Source organism: Mobula birostris, chromosome 6 (assembly GCF_030028105.1).
Source record: "Mobula birostris isolate sMobBir1 chromosome 6, sMobBir1.hap1, whole genome shotgun sequence".
NCBI classification, from domain to species: domain Eukaryota; kingdom Metazoa; phylum Chordata; class Chondrichthyes; order Myliobatiformes; family Myliobatidae; genus Mobula; species Mobula birostris.
Genome location: NC_092375.1, coordinates 186459733 through 186483907, shown reverse-complemented (window position 1 = coordinate 186483907; position 24175 = coordinate 186459733). Strand labels below are relative to the sequence as shown.

Here is a 24175-nt window from a genome sequence, read left to right as displayed (position 1 = left end):
ACGTAGCTTATCACAAAGGGGACCGTCTTCAAGGAAAAACTACCACCCAGGCAAGAGTAGACACACTGGTAGCCTCCACAGGATCAGCCTTTCTATACACTGTGCTAGCCACTGATCAATTCTCCTGATCGATCCTCAACCCACCCTTGTGGGCATTCGAAAGTTCCACCCAGTGACTCTTCTGTCACTGGCTTCCTTTCGTTGACCAGTCACCTTAACCGGTGTTCCACTGGGTGTCTGTGAGAGAGTCATCTGACCTTGCTTAAATAAACACACTGCGAAGCAACTGTAAACATTGAACTGTCCATCATGTAACTCCACCCCTCTCTCACCATAGCAAACCAGAAGCAGGCAGCAGTACTGTAGTCAGTTTCTCTCTCTTCCTCTCTCTCTCTCCCTCTCTCTCTCTCTCTCTCTCCCTCTCTCTCTCTCCCTCTCTCTCTCTCCCTCTCCCTCTCTCTCTCTCTCCCTCTCTCTCTCTCCCTCTCTCTCCCTCTCTCTCCCCCTCTCTCTCTCTCCCTCTCTCTCTCTCCCTCTCTCCCTCTCCCTCTCTCCCTCTCCCTCTCCCCCCCTTTTTTTAAAGGCACAGTCCATGTCCATCACAATACAAAACTACAAATGATTATATAATGGCCAATCTGCTGTCGAAGGTCAATTGCTTCACAATGCATTAATCGATAAAGCACAACAGCTGACAAGTAAGCAATGAGATCTATTAGCTAGAAATAAAATACCAAATCAAATCGGAGGGGACATATCACTTAAAAAAACTGGAGGAAAATAATTATTTCTTTGCACAAGGTAATGAAATTCTGTCATGAGACGAGCTGAGTAATTGAAGTATTCAAAGTTCGAAGTAATATTATTATCAAAGTACATATTTGTCACTGTATGCATCCAGAGATTAATTTCCATGCAAGCATACTCAATGAATCTGTAGAATAATAACCATATCAGAATCAATGAAAGAGCACACCAACTAGGGCATTCAACCAGTGTGCAAAAGACAAAATGAAAGAAATAATAATAATGAGTAACCAATATATATCGAGAATATGAGATGACGAGTCCTTGAAAGTATTCTTTCTTTAATTTTCTTCTTGTATCAGTGGAATGGGGCTGCTTGGATTGATTTTATACCAAGAGAATTGGACGGCAGGGTGGAGATGTGTCCCTACCAAAGGAGGTGTAAGGCACTCTTTCCCTCCGCTAGCATACTGGTCACCCTTGGGCAAGCCGTAGCATCTGCTTAGCACGCTCCCCCTCCCAAAATTAGAATCATGTGAGGCCACGGGGGCAGGTGGTGGATGGGGTATGAGCATCTGGCACATATCCCAAGTCCTAGTTATGCGACCATTGATGTCAGCCAGACAATCTCTGAAGAGTATTGATAATGGTTGGGGTCACCCATCTTGTAAAGACACTGCCCAGAAGGAGGCACTGGCAGCCACTTCTGCAGAAAAATTTGCCAAGGACAATCATGGTCAAAGATTGTGATCATCTATGTCATGTGACATGGCACATGACGATGATGATGATGATGATGATGATGACCTCGAGAATAATGTGCAATAGTAATGCTATATAAAAGCAAAAAAAAAGTGAATTAAGCAGCACAGACAAAATGCTGGAGGAGCTCAGCAGGTTAGGCAGCATCTATAGAAAACAGTAAGCAATCAACATTTTCACAAGATCACAAGACAAAGGAGCAGAAGTAGGCCATTCAGCCCATCAAGTCTGCTCCGCAGCTCCCCCATGAGCTAAACTATTCATCTATCTAGTTCCAATTTCTGGCTTTTTCCCCATATCCCTTGATACCCTGACTAATTAGATACCTGTCAATCTCCTCCTTAAACACCCTCAATGATCGGGCCTCCACAGCTGTTTCTGGCAACGAATTCCACAAATCCACGACCCTCTGGCTAAAAAAATTTCTCCTCATCTCTGTTTTAACTGGGTACCCTCTAATTCTAAGACAATGGCCTCTTGTCCTGGACTCATCCACCAAGGGAAACAGCCTTTCCACATCTACTCTGTCCAACCCTTTCAACATTCGAAATGTTTCTATGAGATCCCCTCTCATTCTTCTATACCTTAATGAATACAATCCAAGAACCGACAGATGCTCCTCATATGTTAGCCCCTGCATTCCACGAATCATCCTCGTAAATCTTCTCTGAACTCTCTCCAACATCAGCACATCCTTTCTAAGATAGGGGGCCGAAAACTGCACACAGTATTCCATATGAGGTCTCACTAATGCCCCATAGAGCCTCATCAACACCTCCTTACTCTTATACATTATTCCTCTTGAAATGAATGCCAACATAGCATTCGCTTTCCTTACCGCCGATCCAACTTGGTGGTTAACCTTTAGGGTATCCTGCACGAGGACCCCCAAGTCCCTTTGCACTTCCAATTTTTGAATTTTCTCCCCATCTAAATAATAATCTGCCCGATTATTTCTTCTTCTGAAATGTACAACCGTACATTTTGGACCGAGATCCTTCATCAAGGCTTTAGATTTCCAGTATCTGCATATGTTTGCATGCTTGATAAAGTAATAAGTTATTTCTGTTCGATATTGAAACCAGATTGATCTTTCATCTCCATCAGGATGTGTGTTTGAATCTTCCATCATTTATGCTGATGACTAATTTATAAAGAAAATAGCTAAATTATCTAAAAAGTGAATATTTATTAACTCTTGAAACACGGTTTCTTTTTGGCTAACTAGATGATTTGTTGATGTTTTAACATACTGGGGACAAATTCTTAGGCTTGCTTGTGACTCTGCTGTTCAGTATAATAAGGCTTGTCTTATTTCAGGTCCTCGTGAATGCACGGAGAGTGAATTTCGCTGTGATAACCTCCAATGTATCCCTGGCCGCTGGGTGTGTGACCATTATAGTGACTGTGAAGATGATTCAGATGAGCAAAACTGCGGTATGACCAGTATTAGTGATTCAGAGAAACAAGCGCATATTCTTGTAATTTGGCAAGAGATCGGCGCAACGATGAAAGAGGGTGGATGTCATTCACTTGGATTTTCAGAAGGAATTTGATAAGGTGCCACACATGAGACTGATTAACAGGATAAAATCCTATGGTGTTACAATAAGTATACTGGCATGGATAGAGGAATGCAGAGGCAGTGAGTGGGAATAAAAGGGCCCTTTCTGGTTGGCTATCATTGACTAGTGGTGTTCCTCAGGGATCAGTATTGGGACCACTACTTTCTACATTGTTTGTCACTGATGTAGGTAAGAGAATTGATGGTTTTGTGGCAAAGTTTGAGGATGATACAAAGATAGGTGGAGGAGTAGGTAGTGCTGAGGAAGCAATGTGATTGTAGCAGGACTTAGGCAAACTGGAACAATGGGCAAAAAACTGGCAGATGGAATACAGTGTTAGGAAATATGTGATAAAGCATTTTGGTAAAAGGAACAATAGTGTGGACTATATTCACCATATGCGTCTTACCCTAACCATGGACTTTTTACTCTCTTCCCATCCAGTAGGCACTACAGGAGCCTCTGTTCCTGCATCAGCAAGCACAGGAAGGGATTCTTCCCTGAGGCTGTGACCCTGCTGAACCTCACATCACAGCACTAAGCAGTATTGCACTCATATTGTACTGTCTCAGTACTTTTATATTTGTGTGCTGTAGCACTTACTTTTTATTTGCGGTTATTTTGTAAATAATACTATTCTTTGCAATTCTGGTTAGATGCTAACTGCATTTCATTGGCTTTGTATCTGTGTACTTGGCACAATGACAATAAAGTTGAATCTAATCTAAGTGGGGAGAAGGTTCAAACATCAGAGGTGCAGAGGGACTTGGGAGTCCTCGCGCAAGACTCCCAGAAGGTTAATTCAGTGGTTGAGCCTATAGTAAAGAAGATAAGTGCAATGTTGGCATTTATTTCAAAGGGAATAGAATATAAAAGCAAAGAGATAATGCTGAGGCTTTATAAGACACTAGGCAGGCCACACTTGGAGTATTGTCAAGTTTTGGGCCCCATATGTCAGAAAGAATGTGTTGTCATTGGATAGAGTCCAGAGGAGATTCATGAGGATGATTTCGGGAATGGGGAGGGGTGAGCATATGGGAGCATTTGGCAGCTTTGGGCCTGTACTCACTGGAATTTAGAAGAATGCAGGGGAATCTCATTAAATCATGTTGAATGTTGAAAGGACTAGATAAGGTGGATGTGGAGAGGATGTTTCCTAATGTGGGGGTATCCAGAACTAGAGGGCACAGCTCAAAATTGAGGGGTGGCCTTTTAGAACAAAGGTAAGGAGAAATATTTTTAGCCAGAGAGTAGCGAATTTGTGGAATGCTCTGCCACAGACTGCTGTGGAGGCCAAGTCCATAGATATACTTAATGCAGAAGTTGATAGTTTCCTGATCAGCGAGGGCCTCAAAGGATATGGCGAGAAGGCAGGTGTATGGGTTTCAGTTGGTTCTGGAATCAGCCATGATGGAACGGCAGAGCAGACTCAATGGGCTGAATGGGCTCCTATGTCTTATGGTCTTATGGTCTAATCTTTAATGTAAGGAAAAGTGAAAAAAGATCACAAATGGATAAACAACCTAGGAGCAGAATTAGGCCATTTGGCCCATCAAACCTGCTCCTCCATTCTATCATGGCTGATTTATTATCCCTCTCAATTCCATTCTTCTGTCTTCTTCCTGAAAGACCTAGATAGAGAGGTCATGGAGAGGATGTTCCCTATAGTCGGGGGGTGGGGGGGGGTGCGGTCTATGACCAGAGAACGCAGCCTGAAAACGATCCCCCTTCATTCTTCTAATCTCCACTGAAGGGCCAGTACTATTGAATGTTTCTCCTTTGTTAACCCTTTCATTCCTGTGATCATCACTCCCTCCAATGGCAGCAGATCCTTTCTTAGATATGGGGCCCAAAACTGAACTATGCACAAATGTGGTCTGACAAATACCTTATTAAACCTCACTGACTGGAGGCCTGTGAATAGTGGAGTGCCACTTGGTCCATTGTTGTTTCTCATCTCTATTAATGATTTAGATCGGGGTCGCCAACCTTTTGCACGCCGCGGACCAGTTTAATATTGACAATATTCTTGCGGGCTGGCTGGCGGGGGGTGGGGGAGTGTTCAAGTTCAACAGTGGGCGTGACAGGGAATAAGGAAAGATGCAACTGACTCATATCGTTTCATATCGCCAAATCATATCGTTTCCTCGCAGCCCGGTAGCACATGCTCACGGCCCGGTACCGGTCCGTGGCCCTGTGGTGGGGGACCACTGATTTAGATGATAATGTGGTCAACTAGATGAGCAACTTTGCTGATGACACCAAAATTGGGGACATAGTGGACAGCGAGGAAGATTATCAAATTTTGCACTGAGATCTGGGCTTGCAGAAAAATGTGTTAAAAATTGTCATATGGAATTTAGTGAAGACAGGTGTGAGGTGTGGCACTTTGGGAGGACAAACAAGGGTAGAACATACACAGTAAACAGTAAGACAGTGAAGAATGCACTAGAACTGAGGGATTCCTTGAATGTGGCAATACTGATAGATAGGGCCTTAAAGAGAAGTTTTGGCACATTAGTCTTTATAAAACAAGGTACAGAAGTTGGGTTATTATGTTGAAGTTTTATAAAATATTGGTGAGACCAAATTTTGTGTTTATCTGGTCACTTAACGACAGGAAAGATATCAATAAAATTGAAAGAGTACAGAGAAAATTTACAAGGATGTTGCTGGTACTTGAGGACCTGAGTTATAAGGAAAGGTTGAATAGGTTAGCACTTTATTCCCTGGAGCATAGGAGAATGAGGAGAGATTTAATAGAGCTATACAAAATTATAAGACCATAAGGGCCTTATGAGGGATGTAATTGGATAAATGCAGACTGGCTCTTTCCACTGAGGTTGGGTGAGACATGACTAGGGTTCATAGTTTAAGTGTGCAAAGTAAAATATTTAAGGGAAGCCGAGGGGTAAGTTCTTTACTCAGAGGGTGCGAGTGTGGAATTAGCTGCTAGCAGAAGTGGTGGATGGGGTTTTGAATGCAACATTTAAGAGAAGTTTGGATAAGTATATGGATGGTGGGGATATGGAAGTCTATGTCTTGGGACCAGGCAGAGTAAAAGTTTGGCACAGAATAGATGGGCCAAAGGGCCTATTTCAGTGCTGTAATTCACTATGACACCATGACCTGGTCCAGAATTATTTTTCTGATTTTCATGAAAAGACATATGATTTTTAGGTATAAATGAGGCCTTCTTAGGTCAGAGTCAACCATGGATGTTACAACTTGCTGTCTACATGAGGCAGAAGGATAGTCAGGGCAGAATGATAGAGTTTGCTGTTGCCCATGCGGTAAGCAATCCCTCTCTACACAGTGAATACAAATGAATGGCAGAGACTGATATAGTTTGGCACCAGTGGCATCACAGGAGTTGCCAGTCAGTGTTGAAATCAACGTAGGGACTTAAGGACTCTAGCTCTAATTATTTTGGAGCAAGAAGGCTGTGAGTGGAATGGCTAAGAATTTCCAGAGCGAAGGCAATTTACTACTCGGGGTAAAGAGAGGCAAGACTGCGCAGGCGCGTGACGTCAGCCAGTAGAGCGGGAAAAGTTTAAAAAGAAGACCACCATATCCAGCAGGCAGCGTTCAAAGTGGGCAGCGGAGTGAGAGGGTAGCAGAGTGATACGGCTTTGGCTCAACGGGCTTTGGCAGTAACGAGGTGAGGTAGGTTTACCTGTGTTAATTGCGGAAAGGGAGTATGTGTGTGAGGCCGGTTTTCTGTGCTCGGTGTCAGATGTGGGCGGTCCTGGAGTCTCCCAGCCTCCTGGACGGCCATATCTGCACCCGGTGTGTCAAACTGCAGCTCCTAAGGGACCGAGTTAGGGAACTGGAGATACAGCTCGATGACCTTCGCTTTGTCAGGGAGAGCGAGGAGGTGATAGAGAGGAGTTATAGGCAGGTGGTCACACCAGAGCCATGGGAGACAGACAAGTGGGTAACAGTCAGGAGATGGAAGGGGAAGAATCAGGTACAAGAGAGTACTCCTGTGACTGTCCCCCTGAACAATAAGTACTCCTGTTTGAGTGCTGTTGCGGGGGACAGCCTACCTGGGGGAAGCAACAGTGGCCGTGCCTCTGGCACAGAGTCTGGCCCTATGGCTCAGAAGGGTAGGGAAAGGAAGAGGAAGGCAGTAGTGATAGGGGACTCTATAGTTAGGGGGTCAGACAGGCAATTCTGTGGACATAGGAAAGAAACTCGGATGGTAGTTTGCCTCCCATGTGCCAGGGTCTGGGATGTTTCAGATCACGTCCAAGATATCCTGCAGTGGGAGGGAGAACAGCCAGAGGTCGTGGTACATATTGATACCCAATGACATATCTAGGAAAAAGGAAGAGGTCCTGAAAACAGACTACAGGGAGTTAGGAAGGATGTTGAGAAGCAGGACCGCAAAGGTATTAATCTTGGGATTATTGCCTGTGCCACACGACAGTGAGAATAGGAATAGAATGAGGTGGAGGATAAATGCGTGGCTGAGGGATTGGAGCAGGAGGCAGGGATTCAGATTTCTGGACCATTGGGACCACTTTTGGGGCAGGTGTGACCTGTACAAAAAGGACGGGTTGCACTTGAATCCCAGGGGGACCAATATCCTGGCAGGGAGGTTTGCTAAGGCTACTGGGCAAAGTTTAAACTAGAATTGTTGGGGGGTGGGAACCAAACTGAAGAGACTGGGGAAGAGGTGGTTGGCTCACAAATAGAGAAAGCTTGGAGATAGTGTGTGAGGGAGGAAAGGCAGGTGATAGAGAAGGGACGCGCTCAGACCGATGGTTTGAGATGTGTCTATTTTAACGCAAGGAGCATTGTGAACAAAGTGGATGAGCTTAGAGCGTGGATCAGTACTTGGATCTCTGATGTGGTGGCCATTACAGAGACTTGGATGGCTCAGGAACAGGAATGGTTACTTCAAGTGCTGGGTTTTAGATGTTTCAGAAAGGACAGGGAGTGAGGCAAGAGAGGTTGGGGCGTGACACTGTTGATCAGAGATAGTGTCACATAGAAACATAGAACATAGGTGCAGGAGTAGGCCATTCGGCCCTTCGAGCCTGCACTGCCATTCAGTACGATCATCGCTGATCATCCAACTCAGAATCCTGTACCAGCCTTCCCACCCGCCCCATACCCCCTGATCTCTTTAGCCACAAGGGCCATATCTAACCCCCACTTAAATATAGTCATAGTCATAGTCATACATACTTTATTGATCCCGGGGGAAATTGGTTTTCGTTACAGTTGCACCATAAATAATTAAATAGTAATAAAACCATAAATAGTTAAATAGTGATATGTAAATTATGCTAGGAAATAAGTCCAGGACCAGCCTATTGGATCAGGGTGTCTGACCCTCCAAGGAAGGAGTTGTAAAGTTTGATGGCCACAGGCAGGAATGACTTCCTATGACGCTCTGTATTGCATCTTGGTGGAATGAGTCTCTGGCTGAATGTACTCCTGTGCCCAACCAGTACATTATGTAGTGGATGGGAGACATTGTCCAAGATGGCATGCAACTTGGACAGCATCCTCTTTTCAGACACCACCATCAGAGAGTCCAGTTCCAGCCCCACAACATCACTGGCCTTACCAATGAGTTTGTTGATTCTGTTGGTGTCTGCTACCCTCAGCCTGCTGCCCCAGCGCACAACAGCAAACATGATCGCACTGGCCACCACAGACTCGTAGAACATCCTCAGCAAATATAGCCAATGAACTAGCCTCAACTGTTTCCTGTGGCAGAGAATTCCACAGATTCACCACTCTCTGTGTGAAGAAGTTTTTCCTCATCTCGGTTCTAAATGGCTTCCCCTTTATCCTTAAACTGTGACCCCTCGTTCTGGACTTCCCCAACATTGGGAACAATCTTCCTGCATCTAGCCTGTCCAATTCCTTTTGAATTTTATACGTTTCAATAAGATCCCCCCTCAATCTTCTAAATTCCAGCGAGTATAAGTCTAGTCGATCCAGTCTTTCATCATATGAAAGTCCTGCCATCCCAGGAATCAATCTGGTGAACCTTCTTTGTACTCCCTCTATGGCAAGAATGTCTTTCCTCAGATTAGGGGACCAAAACTGCACACAATACTCCAGGTGTGGTCTCACCAAGGCCTTGTACAAACTGCAGTAGTACCTCCCTGCTCCTGTACTTGAATCCTCTTGCTATGAATGCCAGAATACCATTCGCCTTTTTCACAGCCTGCTGTACCTGCATGCCCACTTTCAATGACTGGTGTATAATGACACCCAGGTCTCGTTGCACCTCCCCTTTTCCTAATCGGCCACCATTCAGATAATAATCTGCTTTCCCGTTCTTGCCACCAAAGTGGATAACCTCACATTTATCCACATTAAATTGCATCTGCCATGAAATTGCCCACTCACCTAACCTATCCAAGTCACCCTGCATCCTTCAGCATCGTCCTCACAGTTAACACTGCCGCCCAGCTTCATGTCATCTGCAAACTTGGAGATGCTGCATTTAATTCCCTTGTCTAAGTCATTAATATATATTATAAATAACTGGGGTCCCAGCACTGAGCCTTACGGTACCCCACTAGTCACTGCCTGCCATTCTGAAAAGGTCCCATTTATTCCTACTCTTTGCTTCCTGTCTGCCAACCAATTTTCTATCCACATCAATACCATACCCTCAATACCGTGTGCTTTAAGTTTGCGCACTAATCTCCTGGGTGGGACCTTGTCAAAAGCTTTTTGAAAATCCAAATATACCACATCCACTGGTTCTCCCCTATCCACTCTACTAGTTACATCCTCAAAAAATTCTATGAGATTCGTCAGACATGATTTTCCTTTCACAAATCCATGCTGACTTCGTCCGATGATTTCACCGCTTTCCAAATGTGCTGTTACCACATCCTTAATAACTGACTCTAGCATTTTCCCCACCACTAATGTCAGGCTTACCGGTCTATAATTCCCCGGTTTCTCTCTCTCTCCTTTTTTAAAAAGTGGAGTTACATTAGCCACCCTCCAATCCTCAGGAACTAATCCAGAATCTAAAGAGTTTTGAAAAATTATCACTAATGCATCTATTATTTCTTGGGCTACTTCCTTAAGCACTCTGGGATGCAGACCATCTGGCCCTGGGGATTTATCTGCCTTTAATCCCTTCAATTTACCTAACACCACTTCCCTACGAACATGTATTTCCCTCAGTTCCTCCATCTCACTAAACCCTCAGTCCCCTACTATTTCCAGAAGATTATTTATGTCCTCCTTAGTGAAGACAGAACCAAAGTAGTTATTTAATTGGTCTGCCATGTCCTTGTTCCCCATGATCGATTCACCTGTTTCTGACTGTAAGGGACCTACATTTGTCTTAACCAATCTTTTTCTTTTCACATATCTATAAAAGCTTTTACAGTCAGTTTTTATGTTCCCTGCTAGCTTTCTCTCATAATCTTTTTTCCCTTTCCTAATTAAGCCCTTTACCTTCCTGTGCTGGACCCTGAATTTCTCCCAGTCCTCAGGTGTGCCACTTTTTCTGGCTAATTTGTATGTTTCTTCTTTGGAATTGATACTATCCCTAATTTTCCTTGTCAGCCACGGGTGCACTACCTTCCCTGGTTTATTCTTTTGCCAAACTGGGATGAACAGTTCTATTAACAGTTCTTAGCTAATTCACGTCTCATACCTTCAAAGTTACCCTTCTTTAAGTTCAGAACCTTTGTTTCTGAATTAACTACATCACTCTCCATCTTAATGAAGAATTCCACCATGTTATGGTCGCTCTTACCCAAGGGGCCTCGCACAACAAGATTTTCGTCATGGCTGCAGAAAAGCTGGACGTCATGGAGGGATTGTCTACGGAGTCTCTGTGGGTGGAGGTTAGGAACAGGAAGGGGTCAATAACTTTACTGGGCATTTTTTATAGGCCATCCAGTAGTAACAGGGATATCAAGGAGCAAGCAGACAGGGAAACAGATCCTGGAAAGGTGTAATAATAACAGAGTTGTCATGATGGGAGATTTTAATTTCTCAAATATCGATTGGCATCTCCCTAGAGCAAGGGGTTTAGATGGGGTGGGGGGGGGGAAGTGTGTAAGGTGTGTTCAGGAAGGTTTCTTGACACAATATGTAGATAAGCCTACAAGAGGAGAGACTGTACTTGATTTGGTATTGGGAAATGAACCTGATCAGGTGTCAGATCTCACAGTGGGAGAGCATTTTGGAAATAGTGATCATAATTCTATTTCCTTTACAATGGCATTGGAGAGAGATAGGAACAGACAAGTTAGGAAAGCGTTTAATTGGACTAAGGGGAAGTATGAGGCTATCAGGCAGCGAATTGGAAGCTTAAATTTGGAACAGATGTTCTCAGGGAAAAGTACGGAAGAAATGTGGCAAATGTTCAGGGGATATTTGTGTGGAGTTCTGCAAAGGTATGTTCCAATGAGACAGGGAAGTTATGGTAGGGTACAGGAACTGTGGGGTACAGGAACTGTGGTGTACAAAGGCTGTAACAAATCTAGTCAAGAAAATAAAAGCTTACAAAAGGTTCAGAGAGCTAGGTAATGTTAGAGATCTAGAAGATTATAAGGCTAACAGGTAGGACCTTAAGAAGGAAATTAGGAGAGCCAGAGGGGGCCATGAGAATGCCTTGGTGGGCAGGATTAAGGAAAACCCCAAGGCATTCTACAAATATGTGAAGAGTAAGAGGATAAGACGTGAAAGACCAGGACCTATCAAGTGTGACAGTGGAAAATTGTGTATAGAACCGGAGGAAATAGCCGAGCTACTTAATGAATTCTTCCCTTCAGTATTCACTATGGAAAAAAATCTTGGCGATTGTAGTGATGACTTGCAGCAGACTGAAAAGCTTGAGCATCTAGATATTAAGAAAGAGTATGTGCTGCAGCTTTTGGAAAGCATCAAATTGGATAATTTGCCAGGACCGGATGAGATGTACCCCAGACTACTGTGGGAGGCAAGGGAGGAGATTGCTGAGCCTCTTTGTATCATCAATGGGGATGGGAGAGGTTCTGGAGGATTGGAGAGTTACGGATGTTGTTCCCTGATTCATGAGAGGGAGTACAGATAGCCCAGGAAATTATAGACCAGTGAGTCTTGCTTCAGTGGTTGGTAAGGTGATGGAGAAGATCCTGAGAGGCAGGATTTATGAACATTTGGAGAGGTATAATATGATTAGGAATAGTCAGCATGGCTTTGTCAAAGGCAGGTTATGCCTTATGAGCCTGATTGAATTTTTTGAGGATGTGACTAAACACATTGATGAGGGAAGAGCAGTAGATGTAGTGAATATGGATTTCAGCAAGGCATTTGATTAGGTACCCCATACAAGGCTTATTGAGAAAGTAAGGAAGCATGGGATCCAAGGGGGCATTGCCCGGTGGATCCAGAACTGACTTGCCCACAGAAGGCAGAGAGTGGTTGTAGACAGGTCATATTCTGCATGGAGGTCAGTGACCACTGGTGTGCCTCAGGGATCTGTTCTGGGACCCTTACTCTTCATGATTTTTATAAATGACCTGGATGACCAAGTGGAGGATGGGTTAGTGAATTTGCTGATGACACAAAGGTTGGGGGTGTTGCGGATAGTGTGGAGGGCTGTCAGAGGTTACAGCGGGACATTGATAGAATGCAAAACTGTGCTGAGAAATGGCAGATGTAGTTCAACCCAGATAAGTGTGAGGTGGTTCATTTTGGTAGGTCAAATATGATGGCAGAATATAGTATTAATGGTAAGACTCTTGGCTGTGTGGAGGATCAGAGGGATCTTGGGTTTCGAGTCCATGGAACGCTCAAAGCAGCTGCGCAGGTTGACTCTGTGGTTAAGAAGGCATACGGTATATTGGCCTTCATCAATCGTGGAATTGAATTTAGGAGCCGAGAGGTAATGTTGCAGCTATATAGGATCCTGGTCAGACCCCACTTGGTGTATTGTGCTCAGTTCTGGTCGCCTCACTACAGGAAGGATGTGGAAACCATAGAAAGGGTGCAGAGGCGATGTACAAGGATGTTGCCTGGATCGGGAAGCATGCCTTATGAAAACAGGTTGAGTGAACTCGGTCTTTTCTCTTTGGAGCGATGGAGGATGAGAGGTGACCTGATAGAGGTGTATAAGATGATGAGAGGCATTGATAGTCAGAGGCTTTTTCCCAGGGCTGAAATGGTTGCCACAAGAGGACACAGGTTTAAGGTGCTTGGGAGTAGGTACAGAGGAGATGTCAGGGGTAAGTTTTTTTTTACGCAGAGAGTGGTGAGTGCGTGGAATGGGCTGCCGGCAATGGCGGTGGAGGCGGAAACGATAGGGTCTTTTAAGAGACTTTTGGATAGGTACATGGAGCCTAGAAAAATAAGGGGCTTACGGGTAAGCCTGGTAATTTCTAAGGTAGGGACATGTTCGGCACAACTTTGTGCGCCAAAGGGCCTGTATTGTGCTGTAGGTTTTCTATGTTTCTATGTTTCTGTTTCCCTCAGTGTTTACTCCCATTGCCTTCCCCATGAGTGGGTGTAGCAAGGCAGCAGAGGTTTGAGATCAGAGTTTTGCTTCTCCTAGATGAGCTGCCAACCAGGGCTGATGAGCTCTATCTGCCTGAAGCAACTGGTTTTAAGGTGCTAGTAACCCACCTTTGCCCTTTCTTCTGTCTGTAGAAACAGTTCCACCAGGCTTACTAGCTAAGCCACACATGACTTAGTTGTCAAAGACTACTTGAGATGCATGCTATTGGGAGCACTGAATAGGTAATGGGAGCTTATCCCCACTACCTCCCTCGGCTATGACAGCCTTAAGGATATGAAGATTGTTAGGGCATATTTTGGAGGTGCAATATACTGTAGCAAATATTAATTTCAACAGAAACCAGTTTGCAGATCTGAATTTCGATTGTCGATTGAATTTAAAATGCAGCTCGGTACAGTGCTCTTCCCAGACCGCATTTTAGAGTAAATTGTAGACCAGGAAACATCCAGTTGACTTGAACTATCTGGATATGTATGAATACAATCAACACTCCTTGCATGAATACGACTCAGAGACCACAGTAATTAACACTCATGTTGGGTGTGTTGGTGGGAAGAACATAGAACATAGAACTATACAACACAGTACAGGCCTTTTGGCCCACAGTGTTGTGCCTCCCATATAACCCCCCACCTTAAATTCCTCCATATACCTGACTGGTAGTCTCTTAAATTTCACCAGTGTATCTGCCTCCACCACTGACTCAGGCAGTGCATTCCATGCACCAACCACTCTGAGTAAAAAACCTTCCTCTAATATCCCCCTTGAACATTTCACCCCTTACCTTAAAGCCATGGCCTCTTGTATTGAGCAGTGATGCCCTGGGGAAGAGGCACTGGCTGTCCACTCTATCTATTCCTCTTAATATCTTGTATACCTCTATCACATCTCCTGTCATCCTCCTTCTCTCCAGAGAGTAAAGCCCTAGCTCCCTTAATCTCTGATCATAATGCATACTCTCTAAACTAGGCAGCATCCTCGTAAATATCCTCTGTACCCTTTCCAATGCTTCCACATCCTTCCTATAGTGAAGGTGACCAGAACTGAATGCAGTACTCCAAGTGTGGCCTAACCAGAGTTTTATAGAGCTGCATCATTACCTCGCGACTCTTAAACTCTCTCGCTTGACTTATGAAAGCTAACACTCCATAAGCTTTCTTAACTATCCTATCTATCTGTGAGGCAACTTTCAGAGAAAATTTTTTGAGGATGTAACTATGAAAATGGACAAGGGAGAGCCAATGGATTTTGTGTACCTGGACTTTCAGAAAGCCTTTGATGAAGTCCCACATAGGAGATTAGTGGGCAAAATTAGAGCACATGGTATTGGGGGCAGAGTACTGACATGGATTGGAAGTTGTCTGGCTAACAGGAAACAAAGAGTAGCGATTAACGGGTCCTCTCGGAATGGCAGGTGGTGACCAGTGGGTACCGTAAGGTTCAGTGCTGGGACCGCAGTTGTTTACAATATACATTAATGATTTAGATGAAGGGGTTAAAAGTAACATTAGCAAATTTGCAGATCACACAAAGCTGGGTGGCAGTGTGAAATGTGAGGAGGATGTTATAAGAATGCAGGGTGACTTGGACAGGCTGGGTGAGTGGGCAGATGCATGGCAGATGCAGTTTAATGTGGATAAATGTGAGGTTATCCACTTTGGTGGTAAGAACAGGAAGGCAGATTATTATCTAAATGGAGTCAAGTTAGGAAAAGGGGAAGTACAATGAGATCTAGGTGTTCTTGTACATCAGTCACTGAAAACAACCATGCAGGTACAGCAGGCGTGTCACACTGAGGGGTGTTGGGAGCAAGGGTGGACCCAAATGCAAGACACATCTTGTGAGGTTAACTTAATTGAGTTAATTGCTTGATACAAGGAGAGAAGAGCAAAGCTGAAGCAGGAATAGCGTACTGGACAAGGACTCAGGCCTTGGACTAGGCTGGGACTAATGGTCTGGGCTAGGACTGAGAATCACGGACCGCCAGGGACAGGACTTGACTTGGTACTTGGATGCTGCTGGGGCCAGGACCTGGTACTTGGAGCCCCCGGGGCCAGGACCTGGTACTTGGAGCCTCCGGGTAGTGGCGAGCTCTAGACTCAGCCCGGGAACAGTACACATTGGCTCTTGATTTTCTCCGGCGGGTTAACTGACGCACCCGCCTCGGCAAGGAAACTTTTCAGGCTTGCTTTGGCAATGTAACTTGACAGGGTTGCTCCGGTGAGGAAAGGCGACTTACTGGCACTCGCTTCAGGGGGAGACTAGGCTTGCTCCGGCCAAATGACATTGGCTCGCAGTACCTACGGTGGCTTTGCAAATGCTCTCATGCCGTACAGCTGAAAGCCGGAGATTATAAACTGCCGGTTCAGCTGAGAGTAAATTTCCTCCAATCAACAAGCCCGATGGACACGGGAAAACAGGGAACCAAAGGGAAACAGGGAGTCAGCGGTCCGGATCATAACATAAACTAAGTAAATTTAAGGGGACCCCGATCCGGACCATGACAAGGCAGTGAAGAAAGCTAATGGCATGCTGGCCTTCATAACAAGGGGAATTGAGTATAGGAGCAAAGAGGTCCTTCTGCAGCTGTACAGGGCCCTGGTGAGACCACACCTGGAGTATTGTGTGCGGTTTTAGTCTCCAAATTTGAGGAGGGACATTCTTGCTATTGAGAGAGTGCAGCAGAGGTTCACGAGGTTAATTCCTGGGATGGCAGAACTGTCATATGTTGAAAGATTGGAGCGACTGGGCTTGTATACATTGGAATTTAGAAGGCTGAGAGGGGATCTGATTGAACAAATAAGATTATTAAGGGATTGGACATGCTGCAGGCAGGAAGCATGTTCCCGCTGATGGGTGAGTCTAGAACCAAAAGCCACAGTTTAAGAATAAGGGGTAGGCCATTTAGAACGGAGTTGAGGAAAAACTTTTTCACTCAGAGAGTGGTGGATATGTGGAATGCTCTGCCCCAGAAGGCAGTGGAGGCCAAGTCTCTGGATGTTTTCAAGAAAGAGATGGATAGAGCTCTTAAAGGTAGCGGAATCAAGGGTTATGGGGATAAGACAGGAACTGAATACTGATTGTGGATGATCAGCCATGATCACAGTGAATGGTGGTGCTGGCTCGAAGGGCTGAATGGCCTACTTCTTCACCTATTGTCTATTGTCTGTCTGTGGACATGTGCCCCCAGATCCCTCTGTTCCTCCACACTTCCAAGTATCCTGTCATTTACTTTGTACTCTGCCTTGGAGTTTGTCCTTCCAAAATGTACCACCTCACACTTCTCCAGGTTGAACTCCATCTGCCACTTCTCAGCCTACTTTTGCATCCTATCAATGTCTCTCTGCAATCTTTGACAATCCTCTACACTATCTACAACACCACCAACTATTGTGTCGTCTGCAAACTTGCCAACCCACTCTGGTACCCCCACGTCCAGGTCATTAATAAAAATCATGAAAAGTAGAGGTCCCAGAACTGATCCTTGTGGGACTCCACTAGTCACAACCCTCCAATCCGAATGTACTCCGTCCACCATGACCCTCTGCTTTCTGCAGGCAAGCCAATTCTGAATCCACCTGGCCAAACTTCCCTGGATCCCATGTCTTCTGACTTTCTGAATAAGCCTACCATGTGGAACCTTGTCAAATGCCTTACTAAAATCCATGTAGATCACATCCACTGCACTACCCTCATCTATATGCCTGGTCACTTCCTCAAAGATTTCTATCCAGGCTTACACAAAAGAAGCATTATAAAGGCATTGCAACTTTAGAAATTGTCCTGTTACCTTTGTTCTTTAACATAGAAAAATGTGCTGTAATGTTGAGCTGGGGAGTCTCTCTCTCTTGAGTGGCTCTCTGCTCATGTGTGTCCTGAATAAAGGCTTTTATATCTACTAGCTGTGTCTCTCCAGTGGCTTCGTTCACAATCATGACAAAAATATCCTTAATTAACTGTGCAAATATACAAATGAGATTATTTAATCTTACAAGTTTATCACATCTTCTGTTACTTTGCCTCAAATCATCTAATCTTAAAGTATACGGATCATTGTTGTATATTCCATTCCTTTTTAACAGAGTTGCTAACATGCCTTCCTGGATATTTTGAATGTGCAAGTGGTCACTGTATTCCAGAAAGTTTCGTGTGTGATGGAAGTGCTGAGTGTGAAGATTTCTCAGATGAAATCACTTGCCGTAAGTTTTCCTTCTAAAAGCATATATATAATAACATAAAAGCATATATCTAATCTATATCAGAGTGTTGATATAGTCACCCAGTGAATAATAAAGTCGAACAATTAGCTGGAATTATGCAGCATAAAACTTAACCACGAGAAGAGAAGTTAACATTCCACCTAAGACTAACCAGTCTTATTGATATAGATAAGTTATTAATGGGTGATGGGGTGTAGATACATCTATCAAAGAAGGTGTAGGGTTCTCCTTCCCTCCGCTAGCCTCAGGTCACCCTTAGGCAAGGACTAGCTCTGTTTAGCCCCCTTGATCAGGGTCACATGAAGCCGGGGAGCAGGTAATGCACGTCACAAATCCTGGTAATGCCACCACTGAAGTCAGGCAGACCATCTCTGAAAAATATTGATAATGGTTGGGAACAGACACTGCCCAGAGGAAGGCAGTGGCAAAGCACTTCCATAGAAAAATTTGCCAAGAACAGTTTTGGTCATGGGAAGACCACGATCGTCCATGTCATACGGCACAGCACATTACTGACAAATGAAGTTATTTAGGTAATTAACAATGGCGTTAAAGAGGGTAGAATGACAAGAGAGCAGAGTTTAAATTATTCTCTAAGGAGTTTTAGAGAATTCTGTGTTTACGGTGTGTTCACTTCAAAGATAAGGTTAGGCTTCCCTGACTATGCAGGCACTAATTTATTTACCCAGTTTTGTTGATCACTATAGATTGTACAAGCAGAAGAACAGTCACCTACACAGAGAACAGTCGGGCACGATGGAGTGTGGTAGAACAAAGGCCTCAGAAATGACCAGGTTGCAGGTTGTAGCAGTGGCTTTCCTTAAAGGTTCAGAGTTAGCAACATTGAACCAAACGTAAAAGTGATTGAGCTCATCTGGGAGAGAGCCGCGGTGTTGGCGGCACCACAACGTTTGGCTTTGAAGTCTGTGATGATATGCAACCCTCAACACAAGTCAGGTGTGCTATTCATTATCATAGTCATAGTCATACTTTATTGATCCCTGAGGAAATTGGTTAAATTGGTTATTCGTTGTCAATCTTGACTCAGTCTTCTCCCAGTATTTCTGTTTGGCAGCCTTGATAGCGTTGCGCAGATCGTAGCTGTTTTTCTTGAGCTCTGGCTGATTGTCGGCAATGTAAGCTCTATGTCATATGGTAAGTACTGCTCGCACGGAACTATTGATCCAGGGTTTCTGGTTCAGGAAGTCCCTGTCTGACTTCTAGGGGACAATATCCTTGATACACTTCTGGATGTCGTTCATGACTCCATCCGTGAACTCGGAGACATCCTCGTCATGGAAGACATTCCAGTCAACATCATTGAAGCAGTCCTGCAGCATGGAGGCCCATTGGTCAGACCAACACTGGACGGTTTTAACTATGGCCAGCTCTTGTTTCAGCTTCTGCCTGTACTTTGGCAAAAGCAGAATCGAAGAGTGATCTGGTTTTCCAAAAGCTGGGCAAAGGAGAACTCTCCACAAGTGCTCACCTTGGATGTGCTGACAAAACTTCGGAGAGATTTTTGTCAGCGACACTCGATTAAAGTCACCGGTGACGATGAAGACATCCTCTGGGTGTGCAGTCTCCAGTGTGTTGATGGTCTCGTACGGTGCCTTAAGAGCCAGGTCAGTATCAGCCTGCAGCGGAACGTACACCGCTGTGATGATAACAGCCGTGAACTCCCTAGACAGCTGGTAGGGTCTGCACTGCAGAACCAGGTATTCCAGGTCTGGGGAACAAAAGGATTTGAGGGCTTGCACATTCCGGGGGGGTCGCACCACGCATTGTTGAACATGAAGCACACCCCTCCTCCTTTACTCTTCCCAGAGAGGTTAATTGACCTGTCCACTCAGAACAGGGCGAACCCAGATGGCTTGATAGCATGGTCTAGTGTCTCCTCCATCAGCTAGGTCTCCACGAAGCACAAAACAAAACATTCCTTTGTTTCCTGCTGGTAGGAGTTTCTGGCTCTCAGTTTGCACAGCCTGTTGTCCAGGGACTGAACGTTAGCCAGGAGTGTGCTAGGGGGCGGCGGCAGATTTGCACACCGTCTCAGCCTCACCAGGACACCGGCCCTTCCCCCTCGCCTCTGGTGCTTCTTCTGAGGTACTGGCAGTGTAAGAGATGGTTCTCCCATGGATCACGCAAGCAGGGGTTCCCAGTGTTGGAAAGGTGGCACATAGTGGGTAAATGCTGTCTTTCCGATGTTCAGAAGGGTCAGTCTATCGTATCTGATGTGACTATCAGATACTTGAACAGAAAATATAACTATATAACCATGTAACAATTTCAGCACGGAAATAGGCCATCTCGGCCCTTCTAGTCTGTGCTGAACTCTTACTCTCACCTAGTCCCACCGACATGCACTCAGCCCATAACCTCCATTCCTTTCCTGTCCATATATCTATCCAATTTAAATTTAAATGACAACATCGAACCTGCCTCAACCACTTCTGCTGGAAGCTTGTTCCACACAGCTCTGAGTAAAGAAGTTCCCCAACACACATCAAAGTTGCTGGTGAACGCAGCAGGCCAGGCAGCATCTCTAGGAAGAGGTACAGTTGACGTTTCGGGCTGAGACCCTTCGTCAGGACTAACTGAAAGAAGAGCTGGTAAATTTAAAAGTGAGAGGGGGAGGGATGGAGCCAAGAGCTGGACAGGTGATTGGCAAAAGGGATATGAGAGGATCATGGGACAGGGGGCCTAGGGAGAAAGAAAAGGGGGAAGGGGGGGAAAACCCAGAGGATGGGCAAGGGGTATAGTGAGAGAGACAGAGGGAGAAAAGGAGAGAAAGAAAAAGAATGTGTGTATATAAATAAATAACGGATGGGGAACAAGGGGGGGGGTGGGGCATTAGCGGAAGTTTGAGAAGTCAATGTTCATGCCATCAGGTTGGATGCTACCCAGAGGGAATATAAGGTGTTGTTCCTCCAACCCGAGTGTGGCTTCAACTTTACAGTAGAGGAGGCCATGGATAGACATATCAGAATGGGAATGGGATGTGGAATTAAAATGTGTGGCCACTGGGAGTTCCCCCTCATGTTACCCCTAAACTTTTGCCCTTTAACTCTCAACTCATGTCCTCTTGTTTGAATCTCCTCTACTCTCAATGGAAAAACCCTATCCACGTCAACTCTATCTATCCTCCTCATAAATTTAAATACCTCTATCAGGTCCCCCCTCAACCTTCTACGCTCCAAAGGATAAAGACCTAACTTGTTCAACCTTTCTCTGTAATTTAGGAGATGAAACCCAGGCAAAGTTTTAGTAAATCTCCTCTGTACTCTCTCAATTTTATTGACATCTTTCCAAAAATTCAGTGACCAGAACTGTACACAATACTCCAAATTTGGCCTTACCAATGCCTTATACAATTTCAACATTACATCCCAACTCCTATACTCAGTGCTCTGATTTATAAAGGCCAGCATACCAAAAGCTTTCTTCACCACCCTATCCACATGAGATTCCACCTTCGGGGAACTATGCACCATTATTCCTAGATCCCTCTATTCTACTGCATTCTTCAATGCCCTACCATTTACCATGTATGTCTTATTTTGATTAGTCCTACCAAAATGTAGCACCTCAGATTTATCAGCATTAAACTCCATCTGCCATCTTTCAGCCCACTCTTCGAAGTGGTTTAAATCTCTCTGCAAGCTTTGAAAACCTACTTCATTACCACAACTCCACCTATCTTAGTATCATCTGCATACTTACTAATCCAATTTACAACCCCATCATCCAGATCATTACTATATATGGCAAACAACATTGGACCCAGTACAGATCCCTAAGGCACACCACTAGACACCGTCCTCCAATCTGACACACAGTTATCTCCCATCCAGCCACTGCTGAATCCATTTTACTACTTCCATATTAATGCATAACAATTGAACCTTCCATGTGGAACCTTGTCAAAGCCCTTTTTGACAACATCCACTGCTTTACCCTCATCAACTTTCCTAGTAACCTCATCAAAAAATTCAATAAGATTTGTCAAACATAACCTTTCACGCACTCCATGTTGACTGTTCCTAATCAGACTCTGTCTATCCAGATAATTATATATAGCATCTCTAAGAATACTTTCCATCAATTTACCCACCACTGACGTCAAACTCACAGGCTGATAATTGCTAGGTTTACTGTTAGAACCCTTTTTAAACAATGGAACAACATGAGCAATACGCCAATCCTTCGGCACCATCCCCGTTTCTAATGACATTTGAAATATTTCTGTCAGAGCCCCTGCTATTTCCACACTGACTTCCCTCAAGGTCCTAGGGAATATCCTGTCCGGACCTGGAGACTTATCCACTTTTATAGTCCTTAAAAGCGCCGGTACTTCCTCTTCTTTAATCATCAGACTTTCCATAACTACCCTTCTTGTTTCCTTTACCTTACACAATTCAATATCCTTCTCCTTAGTGAATACCGAAGAAAAAAAAACGTTCAAAATCTCCCCCATTTCTTTTGGCTCCACACATAGCCGTCCACTCTGATTCTCTAAGGGACCAATTTTATACCTCACTATCCTTTTGCTATTAATATAACTGTAGAAGCCTTTTGGATTTATTTTCACCTTTCTTGCCAAAGCAGCCTCATATCTTCTTTTAGCTTTTCTAATTTCTTTCTTAAGATTCTTTTTACATTCTTTATATTCTTCGAGCACCTCATTTACTCCAAGCTGCCTATATTTATTGTAGATCCCTCTCTTTTTCCAAACCAAGTTTCCAATATCCCTTGAAAGCCATGGCTCTCTCAAACTTTTAACCTTTCCTTTCAACCTGACAGAAACATAAAGATCCTGTACCCTCAAAATTTCACGTTTAAATGACCTCCATTTCTCTATTACATCCTTCCCATAAAACAAATTGTCCTAATCTACTCCTTCTAAATCTTTTTGCATCTCCTCAAAGTTAGCCTTTCTCCAATCAAAAATCACAACCCTAGGTCCAGTCCTATCCTTCGCCATAATTATATTGAAACTAATGGTATTGTGATCACTGGACCCGAAGTGCTCCCCAACACATACCTCCGTCACCTGCCCTATCTCATTCCCTAACAGGAGATCCAACACTGCCCATTCTCTAGTTGGTGCCTCTATATATTGCTGCAAAAAACTATCTTGCACACATTTTACAAACTCCAAACCATCCAGCCCATTTACAGAATGGGCTTCCCAGTCAATGTGTGGAAAATTAAAATCTCCCACAATCACAACCTTGTGCTTACTACAAATATCTGCTATCTCCTTACAAATTTGCTCCTCCAAGTCTTGCTCCCCATTAGGTGGTCTATAATACACCCCTATAAGCTTCACTACACCTTTCCCATTCCTCAATTCCACCCAAATAGCCTCCCTAGACGAGTTTACTAATCTATCCTGCCAGAGCACCGTTGTAATATTTTCTCTGACAAGCAATGCAACACCTCCCCCTCTATCACACCTGAAGCAACGAAATCCAGGAATACTTAGTTGCAAATCACACCCCTCCTGCAACCATGTTTCACTAATAGCTACAACATCATATTTACAGGTATCAATCCATGCTCTAAGCTCATCCACCTTTCTTACAATGCTCCTAGCATTAAAATAGATGCATTTAAGAAACTCTCCACCTCTTACTCTGTTTATCCTTATTGGAGCAAACAACTTTGTTATCTTTTTCTTCCTTGTCCCCTACATCTTCGGTCTGAGTGCTTCCGATCTCTGTCCCCTGCCTCTCCCCCCTCAAATACCGTCCACCAGCTCTCTCTATCTGTGAACCAACCTCCTCCCTCCTAGTCTCTTCAATTTGATTCCCAACCCCCAACCATTCTAGTTTAAAGTCACCTCAGTAGCCTTCACAAATCTCCCCGCCAGGATATTGGTCCCCCGAGGATTCAAGTGCAACCCGTCCTTTTTGTACAGGTCACACCTGCACCAAAAGAGGTCCCAATTATCCAAAAACTTGAATCCCTGCTCCCTGCTCCAATCCCTCAGCCACACATTTATCCTCCACCTCATTGCATTCCTACTCTCACTGTCGCGTGGCACAGGCAGTAATCTCGAGATTACTACCTTTGTGGTCCTTCTCAACTCCTTTCCTAACTTTCTATATTCTCCTTTCAGGACCTCTTCCCTTTTCCTACCTATGTCATTGGTACTTATATGTATCACGACCTCTGGCTCCTCTCCCTCCCACTTCAGGATACTTTGGATGCAATCAGAAACATCCCGGACCCTGGCACCAGGGAGGCAAACTACCATCCGGGTCTCCTGACTGCATCCACAGAATCACTTATCTGACCCCCTAAATATCGAGTCCCCTATTACTACTGCCCTCCTCTTCCTTTCCCTACATTTCTGAACTACAGGGCTGGACTCTGTG

General features: G+C 44.5%; 1 protein-coding gene across 1 annotated transcript in view; it reads left to right on the top strand.

Annotated features, from left to right (window-relative positions):
- Nucleotides 1–24175, top strand: part of LOC140198774 (low-density lipoprotein receptor-related protein 2-like) — a 359184-nt gene that overhangs the window by 230511 nt on the left and 104498 nt on the right. The window contains 2 exon segments of the mRNA XM_072259784.1: nt 2830–2946; nt 17655–17771. Of these exon segments, the coding sequence (XP_072115885.1) occupies nt 2830–2946; nt 17655–17771 (234 nt within the window).